Source organism: Mixophyes fleayi, chromosome 4, assembly GCF_038048845.1.
Source record: "Mixophyes fleayi isolate aMixFle1 chromosome 4, aMixFle1.hap1, whole genome shotgun sequence".
NCBI classification, from domain to species: Eukaryota; Metazoa; Chordata; class Amphibia; order Anura; family Limnodynastidae; genus Mixophyes; species Mixophyes fleayi.
Window position 1 is genome coordinate 162,972,292 of NC_134405.1, and position 19,264 is coordinate 162,991,555.

At 39.1% G+C, this 19,264-nt stretch overlaps 2 protein-coding genes and 1 long non-coding RNA gene across 3 annotated transcripts in view; 1 reads left to right on the plus strand and 2 right to left on the minus strand.

The window, feature by feature from the left end:
* The window catches only part of RSBN1L (round spermatid basic protein 1 like), a 49,632-nt gene extending 47,685 nt beyond the window's left edge, over nt 1-1,947 (minus strand). Inside the window, exon 1 of the mRNA XM_075208727.1 lies at nt 1,344-1,947. Within this exon, the coding sequence (XP_075064828.1) occupies nt 1,344-1,857 (514 nt within the window). The 5' untranslated portion in view covers nt 1,858-1,947. The remainder of the gene's footprint in view (nt 1-1,343) is intronic.
* Nucleotides 1,894-17,497, plus strand: LOC142152269 (uncharacterized). Its single transcript, XR_012691312.1, has 3 exons — nt 1,894-2,276; nt 12,307-12,457; nt 16,751-17,497. It is a non-coding gene; the product is annotated as an uncharacterized LOC142152269 (long non-coding RNA).
* Nucleotides 9,752-19,264, minus strand: part of PTPN12 (protein tyrosine phosphatase non-receptor type 12) — a 68,596-nt gene continuing 59,083 nt past the window's right edge. Inside the window, exons 13-15 of the mRNA XM_075208728.1 lie at nt 17,438-18,381; nt 11,704-11,805; nt 9,752-10,582 (exon numbers count right to left, since the gene is read on the minus strand). Of these exons, the coding sequence (XP_075064829.1) occupies nt 10,524-10,582; nt 11,704-11,805; nt 17,438-18,381 (1,105 nt within the window). The 3' untranslated portion in view covers nt 9,752-10,523. The remainder of the gene's footprint in view (nt 10,583-11,703; nt 11,806-17,437; nt 18,382-19,264) is intronic.

Consider the following 19,264-nt stretch of genomic DNA (forward strand, 5'->3'; position numbering starts at 1 on the left):
TGCTCAGCAAAATGCACTTAGCTTGTCCCGCTATGGTCTGCTTCCATCTTGTCTCTTTCTCCCGTTCTGCATTACATAATTCATTGTTGTTTTGTTCTACTCCACATAGTATGGTGCTGCAGACCTTTGTGGTGTCTTAGAAATAAACAATAAAAAACAACAACATTTTAGGTAAGGCATTGTTGGTATTTTTTTTAATACTGAATAGAGAACTTAGCAACAGGCCTGTGTTTACTCACAATTGCAGTGATACCAGCAGGCATCTATCCATCCCTATACATAACCCGTGCCAAGGGGAAAGGTACACTTAATGATTATTAGAACTGCACTATGGAGATTTAATGGGGTTTTTTTGCTTTGTTTTTTCCAGATATGCAGAAAACAGTATTAGGCATTAAAACCTTGATAACATGTCCCTAATTACTTTAAGGGGATTCCTTAATCTCCAGTTGTAACAATAACATTTAAAAAATAAAAAATATTTGCTTAAGCCTACAAAAGCTACTAAGGTGAAATGTGCTGCTATATCTATTTTCAAAAGCAGTTACTGACCACTAGGTTCTACAAAAATAATAATTCAGGTTAATCACACTAATGGGCAACTTTACAAATTGACTGACATAATTGGAAAGATGAAAGTTTAACTTACCACGAGCTTATGTATTCACTACAATGAATAACTTGAATTAGCGGAACACCATATAGAAAAGTGCACTGAAACATACAATGTTGTTGTTCTGGAGCTATGAAATAATTATGCAGTGAACAAATAGAGGTGGTATGACAGCAATACACTGATATTTACATTGCGGGCCGACTAAAAAACAAAACAAAACAAAAAACATAAGACAACAAGAGGAATTAAAAAAAAAAAAAAAAAAAAAAGTGCTCAATATGCTTTTTCCAGAAACCAACTACAGAATACAAACACCACACATGGGAGATTTAAGTAAACAATCGGTGATGATATGGCTGTAAAGATGTAAAGTCGCTCAACCCCAATTCACTACGTTAGCACTAGTTGTAAACAAACATGAAGTGGATTATTAGTGACCTGACCTGTAAAACACATAGACAAATGGTTCAGCGTCAGATTCCTGAATAACCATAGTGTGCAATTATAAGACTTTAGTGTGTGAAGAGAATGAAAGAGATGGGTAATGCAGGGGGGGTAACTGTCCTAGAGCCAATGTGATATAAGCAAATATCTTTGTTTACATGTCATCGGCTAGCTACACCGTCCTTCACGTGAAGGGGTTTATAACATACAGATGACCAGCTGGCACACAGGAGCCATAGTGGGGTGGCAGGGAGCGGGTGAGGAGGCAGCATGTCACACTCACTTCTGACAGCAGGAGTTGGCGCTGCACTTGGCAGGCTAAGGATCCCCTCAGCCCCAGCCCTCACTTGGCCGTTCTTCTCGGAGAACTCATCGCGCCGCTTCTTCCGCTCCTTGTCACGCTTGTCGCTGGGCTTCCTCGGCTTGTCAATGGCCAAGAGCCGGGCGGGCGGCGGAGGTGCTGACTGCGGGGAGCTGGACGAGCCGGGCGGGGCGAGGCACAGGCTGCCGCTGGCCACCGCCGGGAAACTCCATGTTGCTGAAGTGCCGTATCCCGATGCTGCTGCTCGGCTACTCCCGCCCCCTCCACCTTCGCCATTCACACGCTTCGGCTTATAGCCCTTTTCCTCTGCCCGGATCTTCTTGGCGGGATGCAGCTCGCGGCCGCTAGTGCTGGAGGAGGACGGGTGAGACTTGCCCTCTGCGCTGCTCTTGACGCCAATCATCTCTCTGGGTTTCGGCAGCGTTTCGTGTTTATCAGCTGGCGCAGCACGGACACTATTCCACAGCTCCGCCATTTTGGGCTCCTGCGATGCCCAGACTCCGCCGCCGAGCTGCCAGGGAGGAGAGGGCGGGGCCACCCTAAGCTTGGCCAATGGCGTGACGACAGGTGGGCGGGCTCTAGACAATTACTGCCAATCGCGTGACTGAAAAGGGGCGTGAGAAACATGTGACGCCAATGTTGAAGTCAGGAAGGCGCATGGGAGTCGAGGCCATTTTGTTAGTGTCACCGCGGAAAGAAGAAGTGGAGGAGAAGGAGGTGGTTCCTGCTGAAGCCGGAGAGAGCTGGCCTGTTAGAGGGTGTGAGAGGAGGCGTGTCTGCTGCTGCTGTGCTCCGAGAATGATGAGAGGACAGGCACTGGAGGGAAACTGAAAGCAGCCGTGTCTCGGCCGTAAGCGCTGACAATGGACGCGGGCAGCGATGTGTGCGCCTCATGTAATGTCACGTTCAGGGGCTTGTGATATTGCATGTGTTTTCATCCTGTTTAAGGTTCAGACTGCCGTCTTGCTTTGCATGAAGGATGTATACGGGGATATAGTGGTCATGGAAGCCATTTCTAGCTTTGCACGATATATATACACATCGCAGTGCAGCTGCTGAGAAACGTGCGTCTGAAATAACTGCAGTATACCAGCATTCATCTTACACTGTTGCCCCAGCGTTACATTACTCAATCCTTGTCCAGTATTTATTACATTGTTTAATCGCAAGGTTTTGCACTTGTCTTTTTAAATATATAAAAGAGAGTTTAATCCTCCTGTATAATATTATGATAAATGTTTTATGGTAAAACGTTAATGCATGGCCATTGTTTTATGGTTTAAGTAATTGACCTGGTAAAATTTGATTTCTATCTGAAATGAAGAGTTACTAATGCAGAGCTTGTGCTGGCTAATGTTGGTATTACTAAGGTTTATCTTGTGCTGTCTTTTTAGTGTATTTGTACCTACACCATGCTTCTGCAAACACAGTAACTATGGGGCCTATTTAACAAAGTACTTTTAGCCTAAAATCCAATGAAAACGACAGTTTTTGAGTGATGACTGCAAAATAAAGTTTAGACGTTCTTTATAACTAAAAGATTGCGGCACATATCTGCTATGGTCCCATTGATTTCGTACACAAAACCAGTACCTGTATGCTTCTATTGGGGGGGGGGGGGGAGGGTTGGGGGGTATGCGGTTTTGTGTGACTTAAAAGCTGATGAACACTTTTTGTAACTTGTCCCAAAGGGGCACATTTATCAATATTCACATAAAGTGAAAAGTAGTTTTCAATCCTTATCGCAATGATAAGGATTGAACTACTTCTCTCATTTATGTACAGCCCTGCACAGAAACAGCAGTTCCGAAAAACTGCTGTTTCAGTGATTAAAAAAAAAAAATCATACTTGCCCCCCTCTTCGGAAGCGCTGTCTTCGGGTCTTCTCTTCACTCTTCAATTGCGCATGTCCAGTTCCAAGAACTGGACATGCGCACACAGATCCCCTGCAGAGAGAGAGTGCCGAGTGACAGGGAGGGATCACATGATCCCTCCACACATGCGCTGTCCAGCTCTGCTCTTCGGAGCAGAGCTGACCGCATTAGATTTCTTCAATTCGGATGATGTACGCCAAAAAAGTTCCCGAAAAAATGTTTTTTCAGGACTTGTTAGATTGCGGCCAGGAGCAGTCACCATTCTGTTGAATGGTGGCTGCTCCCGAAAACGAAGAGGAATGCAAAGCAGCAGATATCCATGATATCTGCTGCGATGCCCCCTTAATAAATTAGCGGAGGACACTGTGGGACCTTAATGACCCGTTAAAAGCACTATCGTGCTTTATTAAATATGCCCCTTAATGGCTGATGGGCTTTAACCATTTATGCCTATGGGGAGAGCATTGTGGTGCAGGTAGCCTTCGGTCCTGCTCGACAACCTGCGATAGGAGACTGTCCCGGCAATGCTTTCACTTACCCAGGATGATTTAAAAAAAAAAAAAAAAATTCTTATGTTATTGCGATAATAATAAATATGCCCCTGAGTAGAGCAACCTCTTCCAGCATTTCTCAATAACAAAATTACATGGTGGGGCTCACATTCATCTTTGATACAAAATAAAATGTATTTAAATGATTGCCTGTTTCCTTTAGTAAATGTAAGAAATGTGTGCTCTGCTCTATGAATATGTTAATTAGTAAAGCTACTTCTGTTAGCTTTGCTACTGCATTTTTTAGACAAGTTAAACACTACTGTGTGTCATGTTAAGTCCTAATTTGTACTCTTAAATATTAGCAATACAGCAGAACTACTAAAATGTATTTTTTGTTTAGCTTAATGTGGTGGTGGGTGTGTAGCACAATTCACCTGTTTGGTCAGTAGAAGTTTTTTGCTAAATAAAAAATAGAATAGCAATGCACATTACGTCAGTGTTCCATATTATCAGTGTGCTTTGCTGCAGAATTGATATATAATTTTTATTGTTGCCAGTATCCAACTGTATTTACATATCTAAAGTACTTGAGAGCTCAGTTAAAGCAGATATTGCTTTAGATACTAAAGAAAGGTGCTATACACAAATAGGGACTTGTTAAAATCAGAATTAAAGTATGTTTTTATTTCTTTAAACACTGCTGGACAATTTTTATATATTTTTAAAGTTGAGGAGTACCTACTGCTTTTGCTTACAAGCATGGCTCTGTTCTCTGAACATTAGTCCTGAATTATACAAATATCAAGTAATTAGATTGTGAATTGTAGAGACAAATTAAAAAGTTACAAAAACACAAAATAGATGTTTACAAGATATGTGTTCAATCAAAGGGTGCACTGCTGTCTGATATCACTTACCATATCCAATACATGCTTTGCTTCTGTGTAATCTTCCACTCTCAGCCATGATCAACAGTTTTACTTCCTTTAGCCATACTGTAGCAGAGTTCATGGTTGTCGTAATCAAAAAGCAGTAGCGAAGGCGACTTATTTGTTAGTGTCAGATGTTGTCCATGCTAAAGACACTAAAAAAAAAATCTCATCCCAACCAGTTTGAAAAAATGAGGGCATCAAGTGATTTTAATATCCATTTTACTGATACAATGAAATTCACTTTGGTCCAGCCCTGAACCTTAACTAAAATGCACCTAGATTTCTGGAGGTGTAGAAGAGTATAGTCACAGACAGCTGAGGAGCATGTTTCTAGGTGGGAGTCAGAGCAATCTAAACGTGTTCTACAGAAGGGCCTTGATCCTGCCTTTGCATCCTAAAGCTAAACAAGGTAACTGTTTGCGAAAAACTGAAGTTTTATTTGTTGAATAGTGTGACTGGATCACTGATAAATAACTTCTTGTATACATTTGTTTAAAGGAAATAGCGCAGGGCTCTTATTTATATAATTGCACATGCACTTATTTTTGATATTGTGTATATTTTGAGATAGGAAATCATTATTTCTGAGACCAGGGTAGAAATGAGTCTTTTTCTATGTTAACCTTTCTAAAGCAAATGCCTTCTTTCTGATGTGTATATCTGATACAATGAGCCTTTGTTCACAAAGTCTTTTGTGTAGTGTGATGTGTTTTGTATGGAAGTGTCATTGTTTTGGGTTTGTAAAGTTGCTAGTGGAAACCTCCAATTAGGCCTATGGGGAGGGAGTCTGATAGCTGGAAAAACCTGCTCTGGCCAAAGGACCAGCAGGGGGTCGTTACTGTGTGGCCTTTTGTTAGTGTTCAAACCTTTCTGAACATAGTGAGCAGCATCTGATGCATGACATCACAGCATCTCTAGAATTTCATAGATAAGTGTAAATATTGTTGGCTTTGCAATGCATGTAAACATTACCTAATGACTCTAAAAATAGCTTGTGTCCAAACTCTATAAAAGGCACTGGCTTGTATTGAAAACTTGTTCTGCTGATTTCATCTGACCTTAGCACTAGTACAGTTAACCAGTGTGAGAGCAAATAAACATCTTGCTTCCACAACCTGCTTGGAAACATCTTCAATATTGCTGTATTCCTGTGACCTACAGATTAGACCCTAAATCTAATCAGTTCCCGGCTGTATTGAGGTTTGGACCTAGCTTTTCCAGTACCACCGCTCTGCCTGCTACCCTGCAGCCATGGTCATAGTGATAGGCCAGGGGGGATCCATCTACAGCATCTTTGAGCCAAGAGGTCAGGAGTACACCAGCAACGATACACGCTAGCAGCGTCGGTTACCCAGAAGAAATCCGGTTCTGGATGCCGGTATAGAAGTCCAGTGGTGGCAGCATTTGTAAGCCCCTCCTACTGCAGCAAAAGGGCGCATTTGAGATAACAAAAAAGAACGGTGGCAAAGCACAGCCGGTTCCCAGCAACAGCAGACAGGGTGACATAGGCGGTCCATCCTGTCACAAATGGGGTGTTAAGAGTTGAAGGATATCTAGGTATTTTCACTCAGTGCGGTGTACCTTCTACTTTTTCTTTTGTATAGCATTTATGTTTATGTACTCTGATCCCAGTGCGCTACCAAGAGTTTACAATAAAATTCAGACATGTGATTCTAGCTACAGACTATTGCATAAGTCTGTAAAAAAGTTTGGTACTTTGCCAAGGTCAGAATTGTGTCATTTGTATTAACTACCCTGCATCATTTTCTATTCCCCCTTTTGCTCCCTGCAATAAGTTGAGGAATGCAGAATAATATTTGACATTTACACTAGACAAACAATCCTAAGGTGGAGGGGGGGGGGACCTTTTGCTCAAGACCATATGGGGTTGTGATAAATTAAGTGCTTGAAGCCCATGAACACTTATCACCCAACACAGATTTGTAGCAATTGTGTTTATCTTAAGATGTTGCTTCTGGATTTTGTCTGTTTAAAAAAATATATAAATATGGCAAGATCTGTAGTCCACACAATTTACAATCTAAATAGGAATAATGTAAAAGAATATGCAATTGCCGTATTTCCCCATGTATATGACGCTCCACTGTATAAGACACCTGTATAAATCGTGAAAAAATGGAGGATAATATTTAGTCTTTTGCAGAGTAATTGGTGACTGCAAAATACATTATCCTCAATTTTTTCACAGAATAATTGTGTAGTGGGTACAGAGAGGAGAGACTGAGTTCTAACCCTATTGCTAATTCTGCCTTACCCTGTCAGATGCTTCCTCTGTCCGGTAAAGTCTTCTGATCCTGGAAAGTCGCTTACCGTCCTCTTTGCGATGACCAGATGTCCAATCAGGACTTTGACAAAGTCCCGATTGGACAAAATGCCAAATGCAGGAACCGGAAGTGTGCGTTCCATCTGCGGTCCACGCATCACATCCGGTCATTGCAAAGAGGACGGTAAGCAACTTTCCGCATCAGGATCAGAACGGACAGAAGAAAGACTTTACCGGACATAGGAAGCATCTGACAGGGTAAGCGCTACCACCACTGTATAAGACTCAGCCAGTTTTAGAGCCAAAATTTTAGGGAAAAATGTGCGTCTGATTTTATATTGTCACTCACATATACCGTATTTCCCCTATGTATAAGTCAGCTGAACACTTCAGAGATCATTTTCCTAAGCTAAAATCCAGATCTTGGGGTATTGGAACTCCACCACAGAAGACAAAAATCACAAGTAGGTTTGCACTAGCACCTCCAAGTCCATGATTTCACAGGTTCAAGAATGTGTTCAAATAGAAAAGGCGGTGCATAAGTGTAGTGTATCTGTATACAATGTGCTACTTCAATATAGACATACCCAATAAAAAAAGGCTCATCTGTAATGCAGTGTGGTTGTGTGTTGGGTGCAATTGACATGCTATTCGGCCTGACCAACTTCCAGTGATGAATTCCATTGGGTCTGGGCAACACAAGGCTGAAAGAAAGGCTTGCATCCAACCAAAAAAGGCCTCGTTGTTCAGACATCACTCTTGCGCACACCGCAAAAAAAAAAACCCGGTGTACTTTTAGCAAGATACATTATGTACGTCTTCTCCATTTAATATATTTTAAGTGTATGTGGCGACCTTGATCTACTGCCACCAGAAATTGACAAAAAAAGCTTCTCTACCACCCTGTCTTATCTCTACAGTATGAGTTTCCGTCAGTCACTAACCTGTGTTACAACCAGACACTTGCAGACTGCACACTAATAGGAAAATAGATGCTGGCAGTACCAGGCTTTTTCAGCTGGACCTGCTTCCTTCTAGTTGGTACAGGAGCTGCAGTGCTTCTTTGCTGGTTCCTCCTGATCACTTACTTTGTCAATGCTCTGCCTGCTATCCAGCTGTCAACATCTAAAGGGCTCTGGCTTCAACTCAGGACAACTGGGGAATGGATAGAGTTTAGCTGTTATCTGTTGTATTCATGTGACCAACAGATAACAGGCAGGTTCTTGCAAGCAGAATGGTGCTTATTTGCTTTGCTGTAGCCCTTACAAGAGCGGTTAGTCAAAAAGTCTCAAAAAAATACCCTCCCTGCATTTACAATATTAGGTGCATGGTGTTAATAGAATTAACACTTTCTAAATGTGTTTCAGATAAGTGATCTGGGCAAAATGTGCATATGTAGTGCTTCTGTCAAGCTGCTCATCTACTTATGGAAAAGAGTTCACCAACACACCACTTTGCACCTTTGAAGAGGAACTTTGCGGCATGAATGAAGGTCATCCCCCAGAACTTCTCCCAATGATACTAGTCCTAAAAATCTGACCCTATTCCCACATCCACCCCTAAGGTATACTACACCCACATGCAGTAAAAACATAGCTTGAGAGAGAGGCAATAAGTAAAACTAAACATATCTGTAGACCTTAGACAAAGTGTATATATTTGGTATCTCTCTACACTTGATATTAGGTATTACAATATTTGCATGAAAAGTAACTAGGGAATGAACCATGGAAAATGGATTTAATAAAAATAAATTACTAAATTTAACTTTGTGTATATATCTATATCCATCTAACACTAATTTTAAAATTAAAAATAAATAAATGAGCATGCCTTTAAATATAACCAACAGGCCAAATTCTATTGATGCTTCTTCATATGAGAGACTAGCTGATCAGAATTGCCTAGCTCATTACACTGGTTTTTAGTGGATATGTTTTTATGTAATCCACAAAAGCCTCACTGTCATACAAAAGCACAATTTCTGCCATCTTAGAAATTATTGCCTCTTTCCCAGTCTTTGCTCTAAATGTTCTTGTTTACCCTAAACTGCCATTGGCGATTTACAATCTGAGTGTACTCAATCATACATTATAGAAATCAAATGTGTTTGGCATTGCTTTGTTGCTGTTTGTTAGCCATCTGTTAGATTCTAATTAGGATGCCATCAGCTTGACGTTTGTGTGTTCTAACTAAAATTGGCCCTGGTGAGGGTGTATGTTTCTGTTGTAAGGTAATTAAATTGTAAACACCATTGGGGAAGTCTACAAATATATTGAAATATACAAATTTGGGGCACCTGTGTGGCCAAGTCTGTTAAAACAAAAATGGGATGACACTATTTTCTAGGTTGGCTTGAAATTACATATCTCCATCTGAAATTGCATATCCACCACCATCTCCCATGTCCTTCAAGTAGCAGCCAGAACTACATGTAATCCATGCCCAAGAACCTCTGCTAATTGGGGATGATAGCTATTATGTAAAAATTGAGACAACAGCAATCCTGATCATTAAAGATAGAATTAAGCTGCAGAGTATCATTTGAAGGCATATACTGTTGGTATTAGCATACCCTACCCACAGTTTAAAGTATATATATATATATATATATATATATATATATGTGTTTGTGGTAACAGCTGGCTGGGAAAGTGAATTTTTAAAAGGATGCAGCTACTATATTATAGACAAAGGCTGCAATAGTTTTACTCGTCATGTATTTAATGTCAAATTTTGATCTAAAGCGCTTTATCCACAAGAACAAAACAAAGACGAGAGACAATTAGTTTTGACAATGGAACAGTGTATATTATAAAAATAACCTTTAGCTTACAATTTACAAACTGTATTACAATCGTATCTGTTAACCTGAAATGCTGGCTTCTATTATCCAGCTAGGGTGATTAAAATAAAATAAAAAAACATCAGGGCCAATAATTTACATTCTGTATAAACAAGTTAATACCATGCTGAGATTTCTTACATCTTCTGTTAATATATTTTGACTGCAATAATGTCAAATATATACCTGCTTGCCCTGTACAAATAGAAAAAATGCATACAATATATAATCAAAAGTTAGCAAAAAAGTAGTCTGTAAACTATCATAAAATTCTCACTATATTAACAGATCTACAAGCAGCGTGTAACAGGGTTAAAAGACATTAAGGCAATAATACTTTAAGTTACAAAATCATATGTAATACTTTTTTGTTTTAAACCAAAGTGTTACATAAGGCAGGTATATGGTCCCAGCAAATAAACATTTTAGCATTGATACTGGAATCAAACATTTTAAATGTGTACAGTAGAATGTACCATTGTGCAGGCTAACCTACACTGAATAAACGTGATGGCCATGGAATAGCTTTCTATTAGTAGCATTTTTTTATATATATATATTATATATATAGTACAAATTTGAAATTAATGCTTTGCATTTTAGGCTTTTCCACAAACAGAGGTTAGTTTGTCTGCAGGCTGAATCACTGTCCAATGAAAAGGCAACATTTCTCACTTGTTTTCATAGACGATTAATAAAATTTGATGAGTCGTCATGTGCATTGTGATGGTGAATCCCCAGAGCCTCCCAATTGATCAATGTTACTCAAACCTGTAAAGAGAGAATTATTATTGTAACTCTGTAACGCCTTGGAAATTGACTGTTTTCTGTACCACATTTTTAAAGTAATCCAAAGTACAAACACCATCTACGTACAATCAGCCATATCATCCATTAGACAACCTAGGCCCTGCCTAAAGGACCAGTAGCCATTGAGGGGGTCCTGATTACTCTAATCGTTTATATGTGGAGGTTTTGATAAAAGGAGCCGTCAGTGGAGCCTAAACAAGTATCTTGCCTAGAGCACCATGAGGGGTTGAATGTAAAGCCCCTGATTTAGTGGACCAAACTGCTGTGAAAGCTGTCAAGTCACATTCTAAATCACTAGATTAGTGCTTTTATTATACGTTTTCCAGTGTCAAACCTCATAGGATTACACAAAGGGTTTGTGTAATAATTATTCAATGGATGATTTAGGTGTCTATAAAGACCTTGTCAGAATTAAAAATCTAGAATATTCAGTTATAGGAAACATGCATTTTTGCTTAAGCAGCATTATGTTTAATCTTGTGGGCCAAGAGTGGCCAACAGGAAGTTCAGTTGCAACCTACTGGATTTCAAGTGATTAAAACTGCTCATGTATATTGACACCAGGGCCAATAACTTGGAAATTCACAGAAGTAATTGATCAATGGATTGCCATTTTAATTTAGCCAGTGACCAAGTTCTCAAATGGAATCAAACCCTACAATTTTAAATATTACAGAACAAATGCACAAAACATTCTTGTTCTGATTTTACAGAGTTTCTAAGTGCTAGTAAATTCCATTAGTCAACTTCTCATATGGCTCTGCTATCAACTTTATTGTGGCACAGTAATTCTATCAGAATACAATAGTGGAGGGACTCATCAGGTGCTATATGTAATATAATTGGAGTTAGGGTATAATGTCACTGGGTACATGTTAAGGTCATTAACCTGCACAGTGGGATCACAAAATTATGCCTAGTACATACAGTTCCCTGTGCTAGTAACTTGAGCATAGAATATTTTTGGAGACAGTCCCTTTAATGAAGCATTCCTTTATGAAACAAGGAGCCAGATGTGAAAATTGAAATATATTGTCCACCAATTTTAGACCAATTAGCTGGATTAATAAAAAATCACATACCAAAAATTGCACTGTCTTGTGGTGTCATCAGTTGGTCTTTGAAATCCTTAGAATTGCACAGTACAGTATGCGGAATGGTATCAGATAGTTGATCTGCATGATCTGGAACATACAAAATTCAAAATATTTAAACCACATGTGATATACAATACATCTATCACATTAGACTTGTATTGCATCCATGTGTTTTAGAAGAGATTGTGTGTGACATTACCAGCTGGTGATTTTTAACCTGTTTTCTCAGTTTTGCATATGACTGGTAACTGCTCTTGTTAAACTCATTGGGTATTTGATTTGTTGAAAAATCAAGTGTGATCAGCAAGTTGTGACAAACTGATGTTTAGTAGTGTTGCATAACATACACACTATATAAACATGTTGCCACTGGCAAATAGCTTATGTATCTTGGCCCTACATTCTGCATTGAACTGTATGTGGGATTTGACATTGATCGTGTCAGACTGTAATCTTAAATGACTTGCTCAATTGTGCCTAACATAGGGTACAATATATTTAGTTGTACATTATATAATATATATAAATTATTATTTTGTCTTATCACTTGCATCCTTATCTACCCAAAGATGTCATCTTCCTTCCTAGAAGGCCTAAACCCCATGGTATTGTATGAAGATATTGACAGCTCCAGGCATTTTTTTTTTTTAAAGTTATATGGTGAAGAGAAGAGACACTGGCAATTATACTGAACAGTGAAGTTTGCAAGCAGATCAACGAGCACCATCACAGAAACTAGGTAAATACTGTGACATAATATTTTTATATAGTCATTGTGACTGGATCACATATAAATGACTTATGATATAAATTTATTTAGAGGAAATGGTGTGGGGCGCTTATTTATATAAATACTTTTTAATATTGTATATATTTTGAAATAGGAAATCGTTATTTCTGAGACCAGGGTAGAAAATTTATTTTTTCTGTTTAGCCTCTCTAGAGGAAATGCATTATGTCTGATGTATATATCAGATACAATGAGTCGTTGTTTACAAAGCCTTTGGTGTATTGTGATGTGGGGAAGTGGCTTGTTTTGGGTTTTGTTTTTCTGTGGGAATGTGTATTCGGCGACTGTCTGAAGAAGGCATTTATTTCACATAGACCCTTTGACTTGCTAGTATGCCTCCTACCTCTGAAATAAGATCCAGGATATCACAGCAAGGTTAAGAATTTCATAGCCAAGTGTAAATATTAGTGGCTTTGCAATGCACGTAAATCCATGTTTGTGTAAACAGCTTATATCCTGATGCTAAAAATAGCCTGTGTCTGAACCCTCTCCTGATGAAACAAGATCAAAATATATTACCATTATTATCACAGATTCCACAAGTGGGTAGCAGCATGTAGGTGGAAGTAATAGGTGTTTTCCTCTAACCTGCATTGCACATTTTAGAAGTAGATGAAAGAGGGAGAGTATTTTGACATGAGATTTGAGGTATATAAAGGTGTGATGTTGATGGTTTTCTAGGTAAGGGTGAGCAATTTGATTTGGATTCTCAAGGACATGAGGAGGATGTGTAGGAATTTGCAGAGTGGTGCTGCAGATGTGGAATAGCGAGAGAGGAAGATCAGTTTGCTGCAGCATTTAAGATAGATTGAAGTGGAGATAGATGAGTGAGGGGAATTCCAGATAGCACAAGGTTGCAGTAGTCAAGGTGGGAGATGAGTTTTGGGGTAAGACCCTTTTCTAGCAATATTTCTAAGGTGGCGGCAACAGGACTGGTAGAGAGACTGGATGCGATGAATAAGCAGAAGGCATGGTAGGGTGTGACTAAGGAAATTATGGTGTTATCGATAGTGACAAATAGACTTGAGGGTAGGTGGTAACTCTGGGAGGAAGATAAGTGGTGGACATATCTGGGGAGGAAATGTAGATATGTGTGTCATCAGCATAGAGGTGGTAATGGAGGGAGGATAAGCAAATTAGTTCACCAATAAAGAGGTGTACAGTGAGAAAAGCAGCCTTGTGAAATCCCAAGAGAGATAGTGGGAGTGGGGGGGGGGATGATCTGCTGGAGCTACACACACAAAAGGAACACTTTGAAAGGTAGGCCAGGAAATGACGGTCACAAAGGAGTGAAAAAAAAAAAAAGGGTGATCATAGAGACAAAAGCTGCAGAGAGCTCTAGTATGAATATGGCAGAGTGACCCTTAGTCTTTGGGGAGTTTTTACTTTATTAATATTTTTATTATTAACATATATAGAGCCATAATATTCAGTAAACACTAATAAAACAAGACTGGATATTACAGACAGATGTAAAGAGGGCCATGCTCACAAGCTCACAATCTATAGACACTTTATGATAAAATAAAAAAAACAAAAAAAACCCCCATGCTCCCTTACTGATGATTTCACTTGAAGTGACGTCAGAATACAAAAAGGATACATAGGTGACATAGCTGCAGTGGACAATTTATCTGAGGATGTTAGGGGAATAAATTGAGACTAGCAGGCCAAATATGTGTCACTTTAAGAAATGGGAGGATATAGAACACCTTTACACTGCAGTGCAGGCAGAGATATACACTAAGTTTTTCTACATGCTTTATTGATCAAACAGATTACGCTAAACAGAACACAGCTGTAATTCACACCATTTATGGAAGCCACTCATAAAGGAATTTCAGTTAAAATAATTCAATGTGCAGGGAAAAAAAGAGATAGGTAATCAGTTTACTCAAATATAGTTAATCTTTAATGATTATGCATACAGCGTTACTGCTTACATATATGCATCTATTACTACAGGTGGAGGAAGCCATAATGCTTGACTTAATATATATATATTCATATGTCAAAATAACAAATGACTTATTTTTTACTCTTGAAAAAAAATACAAAAAGTTTGGTTTCACTCTTAATCCGTCCAATATTCCAAACATTGAAAGCTGTTAAAATGATGAAATAGATGAACATTATTGTTATGAAACCAACCACAAATAAAACTAGTCATTTATTTAATGCCAAACTTGTTTCTTTCAACTTTTATCTCTCTGTGGTCTGGTCCACTGGACTGAAACGCCATCAGGTGTGTGTCCGCTCCTGCATAATATTTTTGCTGACATAGTAAGAGGGAACCCAAACCAGAATGCTTAAGCTGAGTGCACACTTGCATTTTACTTCAGATATTTCTGTAAACGATTGAAAGCCCTGATGATCATGCCAATGCACAATTTACCATCAGATCTGACCTTCAACTCTCATAACCAGCTGATGAAAAGATCATGGCTCTGTACACACTCTACAGAGATCTGCCTACGCTGCTGGTCAAGAAGGCATACACACTTCCACATTTGCCCAACATCATTCATTGTGGATTATGATTTTTAGGAGGTTTATAAAACCAAATCAACAGACGCGATGTGTTTAGGTATGATAAAACATGATAGTGGGAGCACGTACACACTTTTGCAGTATCTGACCAAATGGCAGTTTTCCGTGCGATCTGCATGATAAAATTGTATCAATGTGTACTCCACTTAAAACTCCTGTCAGAGGAGTGGACTTAATTGGTTTTTGCACCAAATGTATGTATGTGACTTCTGCCATTGTTTAACTTTAAGCAGAATTAACCAATTCGTCAGAATAGTGTATTGAATTACAACTATTTCTATGTAAATCTAAGCAGAAACCACAGCATAATATTGAGGGTGACAATGGAATGTTTCAATTGTATATCAAAATATGCTTGGTAAATTTAAATAAGAGACATTGCAATTTATAAAAGAAAACAATGTTACTGCATTGTTCATTTTCCTGCTATGCCTCATTTAACCTCCAGCTGTCACTATTTTGTAGGAATCGTTCTGCTACAAATCGTTCTGCTACTATCTCTATATACAGCAGTGTAATGCAGTGCTCCTCAACCGGTGTGCCGTGACACACCGATGTTGGCAAGTGTGCCCTGGCGCAATGCCTCCAACAGGAGAAAAAGCACAAGATTTATTGTGGTACATGCGTCATACTATGGTTAACTGGATAACCTTGCCTCAAGAAAATAATTTCACCATTTGTTTAATATGTTTTCTTTGTAATAATAATGAACTCTTTTTTTTCACTAAAACATTTTACAGAGGTGACACTTATGAATGTATTGCGTACATGTGACGTTCCCGCAAGCATGTTCCTTATCTCTACACTGCTGTCGCTGCCATAGTTGCCAATTCTGTTTATAAGAAGCAGAACTGGGCCTTTTTTTTTATTTTGCAGGTCGCGGGCTGCAGGTTATTGGGTGGGTTATATGGGTTGCGGGTTACACATGTGTCGAGCTCAGGTTTCTCTCACCCTTGCTGTAGGACCTGCCTGAGAATCTGACACTTCTAAATTTCTGCCCCTCCTCTCTCCCATGTATGTTCCTTTCCTAACTTTCCCTCCCACTGAACCCAGAAGACCTGCCCTCCTCTCTACTTATCCTTTCCCTGGGTATGGAGCTAGCACTGCCCCTTTCCTGTTAGTTGATGTGGTTCTCACTGTCCCTGGGCTTAAAGTGCTAGTGCTTCAGAACAGTGACATCTGCAGTCACTTCCTATAGAATGTTTTATATTGTGCAATGAAACTGGTGTACTCAGAGTTTATTTAAATAGGGCTCAGCCTAAAATAACCCACTAAGTTCATCATCATCATCAAGGCACTGTTAAAATAATCAACATAAAATATTACTGTTTTTGGGGACGATGTCTTTTACTTTATACTGCACAAATAATCTGGTGTCCAGCTAATCAGAATGTACTGTATTTATGCTAGCTGTAGAATATGTAGAAGAGCCTTGACCAAGAACTTTGAGATGCTCTGTCAAATATTGAGCCGAATAAAACGATTGTGTTCATTAAAACAAGCATAGGTATCACATTAGTTGTAGTTAAAAGTTAATATTATAGTTATAAGCTAACATAGTTAATATTAGTTACAAGAAAAACACACTTTATTAGCTGCAATGTTACATTTAATTGTTTTTTTTAATATGATAAATGTAATTTCTGTGTATGCAATTGTAATTCCTGCTTTTTTTGCATATTTTTGCTTTAGGTGTGCCGCGGAATTCTGGGAAGGGCTTAAGTGTGCCGAGGGTGAGAAAAGGTTGCAGAGCACTGGTTTAATGGATACACCTAGACTCTATACCAGTGGTTCCCAAACTGTGCGCCGTGGCCGGGGCCTGTGGTAATCAAGGTGGGGAACTACTTGGTAATTATTTTGACTTAGGGGTGCCTTGAAAAAATTATGGAGGCCCTAAGGGTGCCACGAACTGAGAGTTTGGAATCCACTGCTCTATACATTAAAAATAAAGACAAGTATGATACGCCTTTTGAATGATGCTAGTACATAGTTGCCCACTCTCCGGGAATGGCAGAAGACTCCTGAATTCCAGGTAGGTCTCCCAGGAGAGCAAGCCATTCTCCCACATCCTGCCCACTTAGAATTGAAGTGGGAAGGATGGGAGCCTCCATAATGTGATTCACGGAAAATTGCATTATTTAGGCCCTGCTGCAAAAATATGGTTAATGTTGTACTTCCTGACCCCCCCATGATGGCAGCCCTGCTTGTCTGTAGTGACAGAGTTTAACGGAAATAAGAAATGAAAATATTGAGGAAACGTTAGTGAGCCTTAAAGTCTTCATCAGTAGATAATTGTAAACTTCACAGTCTGCTTTACTAATAAAATAAGGTTTTAGTAAAAAATAACCTTAGAAAAAACATAAAATGGAATTTACTCACCTTTTTCAGTGCTTGAATGTTTTGTGACAGAGGAGTCATGTCTGGCAATAGACATGGGCAATACTTTTCTAGTTGATGGGTTTTCAGAAGCAGTGGCTGCAGAAACCATGGCACTTGCGGTTGATATATTGGACAAGCTTTTTGTCATGGATCGATAGGAATCCCCCTCTTCTGTGTCAGAGTCATCAGAGTGAAGCGGATTAGTAAAAGATAATGGTGTCTGAAGAGAAGGAGTGTTGTTTTGGTCTACCTGACTCACTATTTGGGATGTAAGGAAATTGCTATTTAATACAGTCTTATTATCAGAGGAGCATGCATCTAAATGTTTATCTGTAGAGTCAGACACATTTTTACATTTTGCATGTTCAGTGCTCAAAGTAGTAGAAACAGAAAGTCCTTTCCCTAGAGGAAGATGGTCTGGTCTTGTTGGAGTATCTGAGCTTCTGTGAAGTGGTGCATCTTCTAATGTTTTAGCAGATTTCCAACTCCTACAATCATTAAAAGAGTTTGAAGACGTAACTGATAGAGACTCCAAAGAACTGGACACTTGTGTTTTAGGTGACTGGTCAATTGAATAAGATGAAGCAGATTTCATTTTAATGCCAAGTCCTCTATGCAAACCTGCACTGGTCTCAAAACTTTTAGGGCTCTCTTGAAGAGGTACTTTCTTTATTTCAATACTCAGTTTACGTTCCAGCTTCTTTTCAACAATAGGCTCATTCTTTCCTGAACCATCTCCAGCTTTGTTATAGTTCTCATTCATATCCGTTGCATTTTCTGAGGATACCATGTGCAAAACGGGTTTTGGATGATAGCGATCACATTCTTGCCACACAGTAGTCACAGTGGGAAAAGCAGAAGGAGGTGAGGGTGTCAAAATTGGTGGCACGGGAAGAGGCTCTGGAGGTTGCAAGATTTCTTCCTTGACATCTTCTACAAGGCCACTGCAAAATAAAAATAAACAGATTTTTTTCTGTGATATGATTGATTGATAGATCTACTCATATGTATACAAAATATGGAAATATATTAGCTGGAAATAGTAACTGTTTTTGACTGTTAATATTCTTTAAATACTGGATCTTACTATTTTGCAAATTGTTCTTTTTAGGTTGAACAAACCAGTGTTAAAATTTACATGTAGAGCTAAGTATATAGCTACATAATTACTACATAAAGTATATAGCTGCATATTTATAATGAAAAATAAAATTGTTAGCATAAAAGTTACACAAAGCTAAAACCTACATTTCCAAAATTATGTGGACAGCACTTCTAATTAGTGTTTGGTCAATTCAGCCACATTGAATACATAAAATCAACCATACAGCCATGCAACCTCCATAGTGAAACATTAGCGCAGTAGGATGGGTCATACTGAAGAGTGCAGTGATTTTTTTAATGTGCACTGTCATAGGATGCCGCCTTTCCAAGTACTTTTTCAAATTTCTGCCCTTCTAGAGCTGCCCTAGCCAACTGCTGGAGCTGTTATTTTGAAGTGAAAACATCTAGTACCAGCAACAGCTCAGCCGAAAGCCACACAAGCTCATAGAACGGGACCGCCAAGTGCTGAAGCGCATAGCGGGTAAAAACTGTCTGTTCTCTATTGCAACACTTAAATTCCAAACTGCTTCTCATAGCAATATCAGCACAATAGCTGTTCATTGGGAACGTCATGGATTGAGGTACCATGGCCAAGCAGCAACACACAGAAGTCTCAGATCACCATGTGCAATACCAAACGTCATCTGGAGTAGTGCAAAGCACACCACCATTGGGCTCTGGAACCATGAAAATGCGCTCTCTGCCAGATGGAGAATAGTGATT